We start from the raw sequence: 15,533 nt of genomic DNA, 5'->3' as shown, positions 1-15,533 counted from the left end.
CTTAGCAATGATTAGAAGTTAAGGATTCCTATCATAATCATAGACTACAAACATGATAATTGCTAAGAATTAATCCCAATTAGTCTATCCTAACATCGAGAATAAGTCAAAAGGGCATAATTGATCTCAATCCACAAGTCCTAATCAACTCACTAATTAACTTAGTGAAAGACTAGCGTTAGTGGAAACCAAACCAACTAACAATTCTAATCACAACATCGAATGGACATCTATGACTCAAAGTCACCTAATTATCCAATTCCAAACCAAAGTGTGAAAAACTAGACAAAAGCTAAAAGAAACATTTTATCAAACACCTAGCATGCATAAAAAGAAAAATATCATAAATTGCAATAAAAATAAATCTAGAACTACCAATTGTAATAAAATGATAATAACAACTCAAACAAGCATTAAAGAGAGACAAAATATCAAAATTGCATTAAATGAAATTAAAAATGACAAGTGTTCACAAACTAAAAGTAGCATGAAAGTAAAATTAACAAAAGAAACTAAGAGATTAAAGGCATAAAACATGAAAATGTAAATGAAACTACAATAAAACAAGAATTGAAGAGAGAAATTAAAGAGAGAATAAAGATAAAAGCCCTAATTCTAGAGAGAAGGGGGAGCTTCTCTCTCTAGAAAAACTAACTAAATCATGTAAAAACCTAAATCTAAGTGCTCCCCCCTTCATCCCTCTTCAATTTGGCTTGAAATAGCTTCAGAAATGAGTTGGATTGAGTTTTGGGGGCACAGAAATCGCCCCAGCGGTTTGCAATTAATGAGCTCACGTGCCAGGACGTGTGCGTACGCACACTTGCTATTTTCTGACTTGTGCGTACGCACACTTCAACTTATGTCCACTATAGCAAATTATATATCGTTTTGAAGCCCCAGACGTTAGCTTTCCAATGCCGCTGAAACCGCCTCATTTGGACCTCTGTAACTCAAGTTATGACCAATTTAGTATTGAGAGGTCAGGATTGACAACTTTACAAATCCTTCATTTCTTGAATTCTTCCACTTTGTATGCTTTCCTTCCACTTTCTCAAGCCATTCTTGCCTTCAAAACCTTAAATCACTCAAATAAACATATCAAGGCATCGAATAGAAGAAAAGTGAATTAAAATTGGCAATTTAAGCATGAAAAGCGTGTTTTTCACAATTAAGCACAATTAGGAAAGAATTCACAAAAGCATGCTATTTCAATGGATAAATGCAAGAAAGGTTGATGAAATACATCCAAATAGAGCAAATAAATATCGTAAAATGTGGATTCATCACATCCCCACACTTAAACAATATCATGTCCTCATGCTATACCAAAGGAAAAGAAGAAGGAGAATCAACAAATATTCAATGTAACTATCTATATGCAATCTATCTATATGTATGTAACTATACTATCTAACTATCTATATGTATTTAATTAGTCCAAATAAATCAATTTTCAAGAAAGCATCTATATACAACCAAGGGCTAAAGTAATCATAACCAAATCACATTCACAATTGAATTGAGTCATATAAAAGAATTTAAGAAAACTTGCAAGATAACAATGATCAAAGGTGAAAATATGGGATTGAGTGATTGAACCCTCACCGGATATGTGTATGCACTCTAATCACTTAAGTGTTTAGGGTCAATCCACTCAATTCTCCTTTAATCATGTTTTCTAAAGTTTGCTCTTCATCTAACTAATCAACAAAAATTTAATGTACATATGCAAAAATCATGAGATCTTTTCAAGGTTGTAATGAGGCTAAGGTTAAAGATAAGGATGTATATATGGCTAGGTGAGCTTGCATTTGAATCTTTGATTAGCCTAAATTATCACCTAATACACACACAACCTATAAACTTCTAATATCAAACTTAACTACCCACAATCTCACTTTTACCTATACACACACTCATGCATCAAATTCAATTCCATCACATATACATTGATTATTATTGAATTTCATATTGGGGTAATTTTGACCCCTTTTCATTATTTCTCTTTTTTTTTTCTTTTTTTTTCTTTTTTTTCTTTTTTTTTTTGAACATAATATATATATACCAACATATCAATGCATATGGTTTCTATAATATTACATGAGTATGCACCCCAAATTTTCAATATTTTTCAACAACAATTAAAACACCTATTCATCAATCAAAGTTCCCACATTTTTCTCACACTTAAACATCACACACTCTCACTAACTTAAGCTACTCAAAGATTCAAATAGGACAATTAATTATTTTTCGCTTAAGGTTAATGATGTGGCAAAATAAAGAACAAAAAGGGGGCATTCATAGGCTCAAAGTGGTAAATAAAGGTGAATGAAATGGTAGGCTATTTAGGTTAAGTGAGCTATAAAGAAATAATGGCATCAATCACATAAATGCATAAATATACATTAAACAATGGATATATAGAATTAAACAAACCCAAGATTGCAATCATAGAGAAGAGCAACACACAAGAATGAAATAAATGGTCAAATGGTATAACCACACAATAAGGCTCAAAAACTCACATGTTGTATGTTCTTCAACTCAAAAACCATATTCCACAATGTATAAATCATGCAAGTTTCAAAAGATTTCAGCTCATTTCAATTTGAATTTCAATGCCCTATATAAAAAGTAAGCTTTTTGGAAACTTCATTAATTTGACTAACATTTATTCTATATATGTATATAGTGTGATTGGATGGAAAAAGTCAAAAATCCTAAGTTTAATTTCTAATTTCAATCAAACCAAAATAGCAAGTATATAGGAAACCAAACTTAGGTGCAATCATCACATCATCCCAAATCACAATCAAGACTAAAAACCAAAAAGCATATGTACAAGCCAAAATTAAGAGCAAAATGTCAAAATATGCATAACTACTATATAATACTAAGTTATGTACAAGCAAAATTGAAAAGTGCAATAAACTAAGTAAAAAATTTCTCAAAAGGATAAAATATATACAAAGTACCAAAAAAACATAAAAAGAAACTATATTAATAAAGTGTTCAGAAATGAAAATTGTCACCCAAAATGCACTTGCTGAAGATGTACAACCTCTCCACACTTAAGATGTAGCACCGTCCTCGGTGCTCACGATCATGCGGAGTGGAAGGAGTCGTCATTGTGTCACCTCCACCTTCAGCTGGTGGGTTAGGCGATAGAGTGGCTGCAAGAATGATGGTGATGCTAAAAAGAAAAGAGCTAAGTCACAAAACAACATATGAAGTGAACAGATAATAAAAATTTGAATGGAAGCATACATGAGAATCAAATTAAATCAAACATAAACAACTTCCAATCAAATTCAGAACGTGAGGGAAGCTAACTTGCTTGTTCTCAAAGAATAAAAGAAGGAAGGAGCATTGTTACTATGCACAAAGAGAAAGAAAACGGTTAAAAGTTAATGTTAGTTGAAAAGTAAAAAGAAAGTTAAGTAAAAAGGAAAAATGGTTGATTGAAAGAGAAAAGAAAATTTAAAGTTAGGTGAAGGAAAAGAAAAAGTTAGTTGAAAAAGAAAACAAAAGTTAAATGTTATGTAAAAAGAAGGGAAAAGTTAGTAAAAGAAATGGAAGAAAAAATCAAAAGTTAGGTGCATAGTCACAAGTTCCTTGATTCCAAAAAGTTTCAAAAATTTCAAAACAAGCAAGTTTGTATTCACTTCTAAACAATTCAAAATGCCAAAATAAGTGATGCACATGTATGTGTAGAGCACATAATCAAGTAAATATCAATCACAAGTAGTTGGCATGAATTAAAACAATTTGGTGTTGGCAAGTTAAAACTATTGAGAATAAGTTACTCAAGGAATATTCAAACACCAAATTCCAAGGAAGCATAAAAGTCACAAGTTGAAACAAGAATTGAAAACCTCATGATCTAAGTGACTTAATGAAAGTTAGGCAAAAATAAAATGAATCAATTCAGCCACTTAGATGTAAAACCTTCAATCTTGTGAGTTTATGCAAAAGAGGCTCAAATTTTCCAAAGAATTTCAAGTTTATGGTCAATTTAAAAATTCACTTGAACTATTCAATGCATAGAAGTAAATTAGCATTACAAACAAGCAAAGAATGTTAGAAGCATGACTAAAACTTGCAAAGAAGTTCTTGAGGCAATCAGAGATCATGTAGCAAACAAGGGTCTATTTTAACACAGAAATTCGTCAAATAGAACTTGTTTGCTCAAGCAACACAATGCAGCTTAATTGGGCAATCAAATAGAATAGCAGCGGAGTAGTGAATGCAAAAACCTCAACATTCAACAACCAAAACAAAGAAGCAATCAGCCGGATAGTCACTCAATTGAGTTAACAACAGTTGAAAACCAAAAGCAATGAAATACCAACTCAATCAATTAATTGAATCAAAGATGAATATTGAAAACAGATTAAGATAAATTTCGGCAGCATTTCAGTAGTAAATTGGCCTATTTCCCCAAACTCAAACAATCAATTCAGATTCCATATGAATTCTTTGACAGTTAAAAGCACAAAAAATCATAATGAATTCATAGGAAGTAAGTAAATAAGCCAATTCCAGCAAGAAAACATGAGCAAACAATTAAAATCAATCCAACCAGCAACAATGAGCAAATAATGGCTCAAGATACAGCAGCAAAACAGTAACAATGCAGAAAAATAATGGACTCAATCAGCATTTCTTTCTTTGAAGTCCATACCCAATCACAAGTATTCAACATGAACTTAAACAAATAAGCATCCTGAGTCAAGTGATTAGGTTCAAATTGGCACAAAATAGCAGCAATACAACTTCAATTCATGCATTAAGTAAAATTGTCATCACTGCAAACAAAATCCAGAAATTGTGCATTCCAAACAACAGCCATCAGCAAGAGTATAGCATCAATCACAATTGAAATTCATAGCAGCCCTCAGCAAGAATAAAGCAACAAAAATACTATGCAGCTTCAAGAAACCAATTTCAAACAAAGAAAGTTTTCCATTCCAGCAGCAATATCTCAGAAGTTCAACAGAAAATCGGTCAAACAACTAACCAAATGAACTCAACAGCAATTTAACCATCAATTCAATCAGAAAAATCAAATCAGAATCAGTGATTCCACATCATAAACAGCAACCCGAACAGCAATATTCATCAGCAAACAGAATTTTTTTCCAACACTTGAAGCTAAAATCAAAATCCAATAAACTAAACTAACCTATCCTAACAACCTAGAATCCACTAAACAGAAATCCGAATCTAACTAAGTAAATCAGATAAGAAAACAAAGAGAAGTTAAACTAAAACCTGTTTGAAGAATAGAAAAGAAAAACGCCAAAATAGGGGAAGCGGGGGTTGTGCAGCAGCAGAGGTGGAGGGATGGAGCAACAGGGGGGTTCGGAAGCAGATGGATGCCGGCCCAGAGGTGGCGGCTTCAACAGGGGTGCAGGCAGAAGCGGCAGTGGCGGAACAGAGGCTGAGATGCAGGGGTAAGCTCCTGGGGTGCGGTGGTGCTCAGCATGTGGTTCGGCGAGGAGGGTGCGGCGATGGTGGAATCGCAGAGGTGAGGCGTCGAAACAGTGAAGGTGTTGAGGCGTGCTGGGTGGTGTCGCCGAAGGTTCAATCGCCCTAGGCGGCTCCAGGGTTCGGACAGGGGTGTGGATCAGGGTTCGTGGAGAGATGAGAAGAGGTTGGTGTGGCTAGAGACTGGTTCGGCGCTGAGCCAAGGAGGTTGCAATGGCGGCGCTGCGAAGGGAAGAAGAAGGAAGAGGGTCGTGGTCGACGGTGATGGTTGGAGGTCAGGGAAGGCTGAAGAGGGTGATGAAGAAGGAGTGATGGTCTGGTTGTTGTGGTGACCCCGCGGCGAAGGTGAGAAGAGAGGAAGAAGAAAAGAAAGGGGCGCGGCGGTGTTGTGGACTTGCGGAGGGAAGGCGAGGGGAAGAAGAAGAAAGAGAGGAGGAGAAAGCCGCGGTTGCAGAGCGGATGGACAATGATGGAGATTTGAAACAGAAGTAGAGAACTTCGCGGTGGTGATAAGGAAGATGGTGGGTGTTGGATGGCTCAGAGAAGACGAAAGGAGAAGAGAAAGGGTTGTGGCTGGATGGTCGCCGGTGGTAGTGAGCGGCGGCGGTTGGTTCGTTGGTGGGTGGTGGGCGTTGAAACGGAGAAGGAGAGGATAGGGATGAACGTTGGGGAAGGAGGAAAGGGGTACTGAGGAGTCACACGGTTCTCATCTAAGGGGGAAATGCGGACGCACCAACTGTGCCGGTGCTCCCAACAGAGGATGGTGAATTGAGAGTGCGTCGTGCGTACAGAAAGGAAAATGGACAATAGTGCGTATGCATATGCTTTGCAAACGCCAACACGGGAAGAAGGGTGGTATGAAAGTGTGCGTACTCACAGAGCTGTGCGCACGCACAGAGGACGATTTTTTTTTAACATGGAATCATGTGTGCATGCGCACACAAGTCTGTGCACGCGCACAGAAACGAAAAGAGAAGGAGAACGCGCACAGGCTATGCCAATGCTCCCAACAAAGAGTTCAAGTTAGTGTGCGGACGCATACTGCTGTGCGGCCGCACAAAAAGCGCGAGAAAATGGGTGGGTGCGTACGCATAAGCGGGTGCGTACGCACAAGCGGGTGCGCACGCACATGTCAAGGGAAACAGGGGAGCCCCACGCACAAGCTGTGCTGGCGCTGCGAGCAGAAGGCATAAGCCTTAGTGTGCGCGCGCACAGGTTAGTGCGCACGCACAGGACACAGAAAATGCAAGCTTGTGCACACGCACAAGTGGGTGCGTACGCACAGGTGCCTGTTTTCCAAAAAAAAAATTTTAAAATTCTAAGGTACCAAGCCTTAGTTCAATCAAAATCTCAACCCCAAAACCTTCAAACATTCAAAATTTCATGACCCACATGCAAATTAACCTACTAAACTCAAAAATTAAACTAATCCTAAGCAAATCAAAATAAGAAAAATACAATAAACCAAAATTATATACAAGAAAAAGGGTAAGAACAATGTTACCATGGTGGGGTGTCCCCCACCTAACACTTTGGTTTATTGTCCTTAAGTTAGATTTATCGAGAGCTCTCATCAAACCTCCTTGAAATCTCACCCAAGCTTGTATTCTCCAAGGCTTTTGAGACTCCAAAGCTTGTGCACCCACATCTTGTTGTCAATTCCTTTCATTCCATGTAGGTAACAAGCAATTGAAATTCCCAATTCCTATAGCACAATAGCACAAAACTCACAATGTAATGAGTGAGAATTCATAGGACAAAAAGGAAATAAAACCAAAGGTAATAAGAACAAATAAAATGAACTTCTAAAACTAGCAAAAACAAGCAATCAATCAAAAATAACTATTCACATATTCACATATAAACATATTTACAATCAATCAAAATTAAGCTATTAACACTATTTACATATGCACAATAGCCAATAACAAGCACCATTACAACTTCTCGGCAACGGCGCCAAAAACTTGATGTGAGAATTATTGCCGGTTTAGAATCAATCAAAATAAGAACCACTTCGTTAATAGCATAGTCCAATCCAATAATGAACTCTCACAATCAAAGTTTAAATCAAAGAATAAATCACAATTCAAATCAAATAACCAATAGTATTTAAACTCCCGGGTCGTTCTCCCTAGGAATTGCAATGAAGTGTTCTATGAGGAAAAGCATGGGGTTTTGATTGCAAGTGACAAGAAAATTAGAAGGCACGAAAGTAAAGAAGCATGCAAGGAATTAAAGCTCAAAGCAAGTAAATCAAAAGTGTAATTCAAGTGGCAAAAAGGAGGAACTCTTAGTAAGGATTGGGAGTTAAGGATTCCTATCATAATTATAGACCACAAACATGATAATTGCTAAGAATTAATCCCAATTAGTCTATCCTAACATCGAGAATAATTCAAAAGGGCATAATTGATCTCAATCCACAAGTCTTAATCAACTCACTAATTAACTTAGTGAAAGACTAGCGTTAGTGGAAACCAAACCAACTAACTATTCTAAGCACAACATCGAATGAACATCTATGACTCAAGGTCACCTAATTATCCAATTCCAAGCCAAGAGTGTGAAAAACTAGGCAAAAGCTAAAAGAGACATTTTATCAAACATCTAGCATGCATAAAAGGAAAAATATCATAAATTGTAATAAAATAAATCTAGAGCTACCAATTGTAATAAAATGATAATAACAACTCAAACAAGCATTAAAGAAAGACAAAATATCAAAATTGCATTAAATGAAATTAAAAGTGACAAGTGTTCACAAACTAAAAGTAGCATGAAAATAAAATTAACAAAGGAAACTAAGAGATTAAAGGCAATAAAACATGAAAATGTAAATGAAACTATAATAAAACAAGAATTGAAGAGAGAAATTAAAGAGAGAATAAAGATAAAAACCCTAATTCTAGAGAGAAGGGGGAGCTTCTCTCTCTAGAAAAACTAACTAAAACATGTAAAAACCTAAATCTAAGTGCTCCCCCCTTCATCCCTCTTCAATTTGGCTTGAAATAGCTTCAGAAATGAGTTGGATTGGATTTTGGAGGTCCAGAAATCGCCCCTAGCGGTTTGCAATTAATGAGCTCACGTGCCAGAACGTGTGCGTACACACAGGTGTGTGCGTACGCACACTTGCTATTTTCTGACTTATGCGTACGCACACTTTAACTTATGTCCACTATAGCAAATTATATATCATTTTGAAATCCCAGACGTTAGCTTTCCAATACCACTGAAACTGCCTCATTTGGACCTCTGTAACTCAAGTTATGACCAATTTAGTACCGAGTAGTCAGGATTGACAGCTTTACAAATCCTTCATTTCTTGAATTCTTCCACTTTGTATGCTTTCCTTCCACTTTCTCAAGTCATTCTTGCCTTCAAAACCTTAAATCACTCAAATAAACATATCAAGGCATCGAATGGGAGAAAAGTGAATTAAAATTGCCAATTTAAGCATGAAAAGCATGTTTTTCACAATTAAGCACAATTAGGAAAGAATTCACAAAAGCATGCTATTTCAATGGATAAATGCAAGAAAGGTTGATGAAATCCATCCAAATAGAGCAAATAAATATCGTAAAATGTGAATTCATTACCAGCCTCAAAGTCACGTTGATCCGCTTCGCAATGTTGTGTTCGACTGCTTCTCGACGCTCGTCTATTGGAATTGAACTGTTGAAGATGCTTCACGCAACGATGCTGCACGCACTACTTCTCAGTGACGACGACCCTAAACCAACGATTGAAAATGAGTTTTCGCTTCTTTTCTTTTTTTTTTTTAAATGGTCATTTCTTTTTTTTATTTTTTGTTTAAAATGACCATTTCTTTTTTTGGCACAATATACTTTAATATTACTCTATCTTTCAACGAGACCCAATTACCATTATCTTAACACAATTCCGTCCATCTCTATCCGACAAAAAAAAAGGCCCAACAACCACACTTTTTCTGGAGTCCAATTCTTTTTCATCACACAATTCCTTAAACAAATATGGACACCAAGTGGCAATTATATTGCCCCTTAATCAAACTGCACCAAATTCAAACCCTGCTGATACTGATACTGATACTGGGATGAGGTTTAAGAAAATCTCAAAGTGTGGATGTGTGAGTAGTGTAATGACCCAAAAAAAAAAAAACAAATATGGACATTAAGCTCACGCGGGAATCATGATACTCAATTACAACAGATGAATAAATGACTCTCAATCCAAGAATCTTATAGACACGTATTATTCTCATTGTGTGACAGCTACCTTCAGCATCACAACCCAACCATCTTATAGACACGAATTATTCTCATTGTGTGGTACCTACTGTCAGCATCACATGACGATTTACACTGTTAGCATCATACCATTTTTCTATCTATTTATACAAATTTTATATAAATATTTAACTATGACTAAGTCTAACTATTCATGCTCTTGTTCCACTTTGAGCAGAGCTTTCTTGATGGGCAAACCCATTGAAAATAAGAGTTCCTTACTCGGTTATTTGTTCAACGAGTTAGAGTACTTTATTTTTATTTATTTAATTGTTTATCAATTGATATTTTATTGTAGTTCTTAAAATGTGATTTGTTCATGCATTTAATTAAATGCACTATTAATAATTTGATTTAACTCACTTTTTAATTTTTGTTGCTGCTTTTTAATTAAGATGCACTATTAAGATACACAAGGTTTGATCTCAGATTCTTTTCATTCAATTTGTTCCATACATCAAAGCTTTGCAGATTCTCCGTTTTGTTTTGTTTTGTTTTAAGCTTTTAGAAACTTCAGATCGTTGGAATGGCCTCTGACCACTTGTCTTTAGTGATTTCAGTAGCTTAGATATGAGCATTTTGTGATTTGTAACGTGCACTGTGCTTGAATGTGATGTTGATTTTGTTACATTCATTTATTTTTTTGTTCTTTTTGATAAATCTCAGGCATTTATTATTCCTTTGTCAAAATCGCTTGGATTTCTTGTTTTTTGTGGGGGCAATCTTGTCACTTCTCAGTAGACTTAGATGTTTGTACTTTGAATTATGGACTATTCATGTTATAGAATGATTCAAATCTTAAAAGAAATAAACATACTGCAACTCATTTGAGAAGTTATCAAGCTGAATAAGAAAAGAACTATAACAGAAACATGGAAAAAGTTGATATGGGCTATGATAACAGCTTTCATTCATCGCCGTAATCGCTTGGCAGTTGAGTAATCTACACTAGTTCAATTATTATTCTTCTTTGAATGCCAAGTTTTCTGTTTGATGTTAGTTATTGCACAATGGTAGCTTTTCTTTGCTTAGCTTATTTACTATATATAATACCTAGTTCTCAGTATAAACTCCCCAAGTTTCATTCTTTCTCATTGCTTTGTCCCTAAATCTTACAAACCAGCTTTGACAATGTGGTCTGAAAAGTGAAATCATATCATTTACATTTGTCTCAGGTTCTGAGGACTAACATAAATCCTGGATTGAAGATTGATCTCATTATCAACTATTTTGGTGGAATATTAGAGCATACAGATAATGCTGGTTGCCAATAAAAACTTGGATTCTGCATTCCTAAATGCAGGAGTGAACCCGTATCCTTACAATCCATTTATGTTAAATTTCCTTATATTATGTGTTAAATCTACTGAGTATTGACTATATATGCTCTAATTATCTTCAGGTTCAGTTTTTTATTTTTTATTTTTTTGATGTGCTAAAGAAAATTACAAATAAACTTGTATTGCTATCATTAGATGAATTTCTTCTTTGTTATTGAGGTGATGCTAAGAAAGGAAGTTGAAAATTGGTTTTTGCATTTTAATAGTGGCCTGTTTTAAAAAGTAGTTGGTGGGCACATTGAAGTGGTAACCGGGAGACTTAACTTTTTAGTTTAATCTTTGTCTCCTAATTCTTCCAAATTTGTGTTTCACATAAAAGAAGAAATTTTGTTATAAAATGGACTTCTTCTTTTTTTTACCGACTTTTCTGTTTTTCACTTAATTTTTAATTTTAGAGGCTTAGAAATTTGGTATATTGAGAACCAGCAGTTGGTTCCAGTGTCAAAATCAAGCCATGGAAGATTCTATACTGAAAGTACATACATAGTTCTGAATGTAAGATCTTTTCACTGTTTCACTATATTTTTTACTTTACCCTGCTGCTTTTGGATTTCAACTTCACCATAATGTTATTTTTAGTAGTTTTCTCTTTTTTGTATGTGAAATTAATACCTTTTTTTTTGTGTTTATGGAAAACAGGCAGTTTTTCCGAAATTTGGCTCTCCTCAGTACGACATACATTATTGGCTGGGAAATGAAACAAAGAAGATTGTTTATCCACTCTTGTTTCTTTCAGGAACATTTGTTTTAAGCTTTATTACACTTGGTCTTCAGCCCTTAGCCTTAATGCAGTTCAACATTTTCCCATAGACGTATAATTTGGCGGAAAAACAAATACAGGAGAGGATGAAAATGGTGAACGAACGTGTGAAGAGTGATTATTTTATTGTAGTTGTGATGCTGCTTAGTTAATAAACTTTAAATGATGTAATTAGTAATTTGAGAGTGTTGTTTACTTATTATTGTTGTTGTCTATGATATTGAATTGATGAGTATTTTGGTTATTGTTTAAGTGTTGTTTACTTTTATGCGTTAAGGGCTAAGTTTTATGTTGATGGTTTTTTAATATTTGATGGCTTAGATGTAAAAATTTAGTAAAAAATTGATAATTAAAAAATTAGGATCAGCCATGGAAATTTGATCACTAAAATGCTTGGTTGTTAATTAGCGACTGAAATGTTGGTTGCTAAAATACTGGTCCATACTTAGCGACTGAATTAGAGACTGAAAAACTAGTCGTAAATTAGCGACCGAAAAGTTGGTCACCATTTAGCGGCCGATTTACTCAGAGACCGATTTAGCGACGGAAAATTTGGTTACAATTTAGCGACCGATTTTGTTAGCAACCGATTTAGCGACTGATACTCTTTGGTGAGGATTTGATAGCCTTGTTAAAAATCTGATTGCTAAAATCAGTCGTTAAAGTTTAGCGACCGAAGTTGGTCGCTATTTTCTGATTAGCGACTATGGTTTTAGCGACCACCCAAATCGGTCGCTAAATCTTTAGCGACCAATTTTAAAAAAAAATCGATCGCTATTTCAGTAATTTTTTGTAGTGTATATTTAGTTGATTTCAGAAACTGTTGAAGCGAGAGGAAGGAACAAAGTAACTCGACCGTAAGGGAGAGGAGAGGGAGAAGAAATCCAATACCAAGAGTGCTGTGTATCATACACATATCCAATAGCAAGAGTGCTATAGCAAGCTATCAGGTGTCGCAACCCGGACTCCCAACAATTGAAGTCATCATTACGTGCCCAACATGAGGAACAATGCAATGGCTTACTCTTTGGTTAGAAGAAGACGGATTATGGATATACTTCTTAGACAGAAATTCCGTATTAAAGGAACCTGCCCGGAGCGAGTCTCCCATAGAGGCAAGTGAAGTTGGTGAGCCGTATGATGGGCAACTATCTCCTGTGGTTCGGAGAGGACTCAGCTGTTAGTGGTAGAGCCAAGTCCCTATGGAGACTACCGGTCCTGTTCGGTGGGGGTTTTTTCACAGGCCCTTTCCAATTTCGAATTACTAAAAAGTACGTCTGCCCAATCACATAAATCATCTGCCCGCCTCCTGAGCGGATTAGCGGATGGAGCATACCGGTTCATGCCATCAATCAAACTCAGAATTCAAACTTAGAAAGATAATTAAGATAGTATAAAATCTCAATGTCCTTATGGTGGTAAAGAATGAATTCATTGAGTACTATCAAATAATACAAAATACCAAAATATTAACTACAACCAACTCCCATATATATATATAGTACATTCCCTCACAAATTCAATGTTATGTTTCTGAATTTGTTCATCAGATTCATGGGATGATAGTGGCATAGGCTAGGGAATACTGTTTTATTCCAAATCTGAATTGGGGGAGGATATAATAAAGGACTTTTACCCATGGTTGTTCCATCAAGCCAACATTGCAGCTGTTATTTTGATTGTTAATTATTATATATTTTGTCTAGAAACTTTAGATAAATTATATTTATATATTTATTTAGAATCTATTATATATAATAGAGATATGAAACTGATTTAGTTATTTTTTAAAATATCTTTTATTGTATATAATTTATAAAAAAATATTATTTGATATTTAAATCCAATACTCTTTTAAATAAAATACTTATCATATTAATTAATAATAATTATACATATTTAATTCATTAAAAATAAATTAATAGACATATTGCTATATCAATATCTATTTGGGACATTCTAAAGTGTTGAGGGTGGTGATCATCATGTGATGCGGATCATAGGTGTCGCAAGTGGAGTCTGACGCGTGGTAGTGTATAATGCGGAACGGAGCTCCGTGAATATAGCCAGTGTGATAGAGTGTTGGGTTTATTTCATTTTTCCGTTTATTGTTTCATATATTTTATTACTAATTAGTGATAATGAAGTATTTAGATTAAGACATAGGATGAACCAAGGATTTTGGGTCAGAATACTTTTGTTTTTTGGTATAGTATTAATTAATATAGACAACTCTGCACTGCCAAAAAATAGAGATAGGTTCCTGGCTTTAAGGTGGAATATTGGGCGTTTTGTTCTTGGAGGGAGGCGGAACAGCAGGAAGGTGGAACCCTAAGTCTTTGTGAGATACAAGTGGAGAAAAACATAGTGTTGTTAGCACGTACAAAATAAAAACTACACCATCTTCCCTTTTAATTAGGTTATGGCGGATCCTCTCAGTCCCAACCCTCTCTCTATCTCTCACTGGAGACGACCGTCACCAGCCTCAAAGTCACGTTGGCCTGCTTCCCGATGTTGTGTTCGACTGCTTCTCGACGCTCATCTGTTGGAATCGAACTGTTGAAGATGCTTCCACTACAAGAAAATAAGCTTTCTGCCATGCTTTTAAAGCATGCTGAAAAGTGCTAAAAAGGGTGCCGACAGTTTTTTGCCACGCTTTTTGAGCTACCGACACGCTTTTGAAAGGGTCACATCCACAAGCGTGCCGGTTGCTCTATCGCCACACTTTTGTGGATCTATCGGCACGCTTTCTTTTTTGCCACGCTTTTGAAGCGTGCCCAGAATATTTGTTTTGGCTATGCTTTTAAAGCGTGCCGATAGATAAAGATATGGCCACACTTTCTAAGCGTGGCTCGAGGCGATGAAATGAAGACGGCAGAGCTCCAGACGCAGTCAATCGCGGACGGCAGAAGGAGAATACAAAAGTGAAAAGTGATGAGAGTGGTGAATGAGAAAGTGATTTAGGGTTTGGGTGCGACAGAGAGAAGGTTGGGTGTGAGGGTTAGATGAAGGGCTGGGTGTGAGGGTTAGATGAACATGAAGGCGAGCTTGCTGGGTGTGAGGGTTAGATGAAGGGTGGTGCGACGGCAGCTTGCTTCTAGGTTAAAAGTGAATTTGGGAATAACAGTGAAGTGTATGAGCTGTTATCACTTTCAGCTAGGTTAAAAGTTAACTTAAAAAAAAGTTTGAAAAAAGTTGAAGTGTGGAAAAAAAAAGTGGAAAATCAAATTTCGAGGTGAATTCTATCGATATGCTTTTTTGCAGGGTGCCTAATTAAACACAGCATATTGGCACGCTTTAAAAATGTCACCGTTAGAAGACAAATTAGTCACGCCTTTAAAGCGTGCCAGTTTCTCTCTATGACTACGCTTTTAAAGCGTGGCAAAAAAAGCGTGGCCAAAGCACAAATTAGTCGCCACCCTCATAAAAGCGTGCCGGTTTCTCTCTATGGCCAAGCGTGGCAAAAAAACATGGTCAAATCACAAATTAGCTGGCACCCTCATAAAAGTGTGGCAATTGACCATTTTAAAGCGTGGCAAGAAAAAAGTGTGCCGATAGGCCTTTTTTCTTGTAGTGTTCACGTCGACGATGCTGCACGCACTACTTCTCAGTGACGACGACCTTAAACCAACGATTGAAAATGAGTTTCCTCTTCTTTTCTTTTTTTTA

At 36.0% G+C, this 15,533-nt stretch overlaps 1 protein-coding gene across 1 annotated transcript; it reads right to left on the bottom strand.

The window, feature by feature from the left end:
* Window positions 1-420: 420 nt before the first annotated feature.
* LOC112750928 (uncharacterized) lies at window positions 421-14,464 on the bottom strand. The gene is made up of 4 exons (XM_072218229.1): window positions 14,345-14,464; window positions 5,278-5,669; window positions 3,036-3,196; window positions 421-1,075 (listed from the first exon to the last, which is right to left on the bottom strand). Exons 1-4 carry the CDS (start codon window positions 14,462-14,464, stop codon window positions 996-998), a joined length of 753 nt encoding a protein of 250 aa, XP_072074330.1. The 3' UTR covers window positions 421-995.
* Between the last annotated feature and the right edge of the window lie 1,069 nt (window positions 14,465-15,533).

This window comes from Arachis hypogaea, chromosome 15, assembly GCF_003086295.3.
Source record: "Arachis hypogaea cultivar Tifrunner chromosome 15, arahy.Tifrunner.gnm2.J5K5, whole genome shotgun sequence".
Classification (NCBI taxonomy): domain Eukaryota; kingdom Viridiplantae; phylum Streptophyta; class Magnoliopsida; order Fabales; family Fabaceae; genus Arachis; species Arachis hypogaea.
This window is presented reverse-complemented; position numbering and strand designations above follow the sequence as displayed.

Coding starts and splice junctions, on each gene's coding strand:
- LOC112750928 (XM_072218229.1), bottom strand. CDS start 14,464: ATGGCAGAAAGCTTATTTTCTTGTAGTGGAAGCATCTTCAACAGTTCG. Junction 5,670..14,344: donor CCAACGTGACTTTGAGGCTG/GTGACGGTCGTC, acceptor ACCAGTCTCTAG/CCACACCAACCTCTTCTCAT. Junction 1,076..3,035: donor CTTCAGCAAGTGCATTTTGG/GTGACAATTTTC, acceptor GAGTGATTTAAG/GTTTTGAAGGCAAGAATGGC.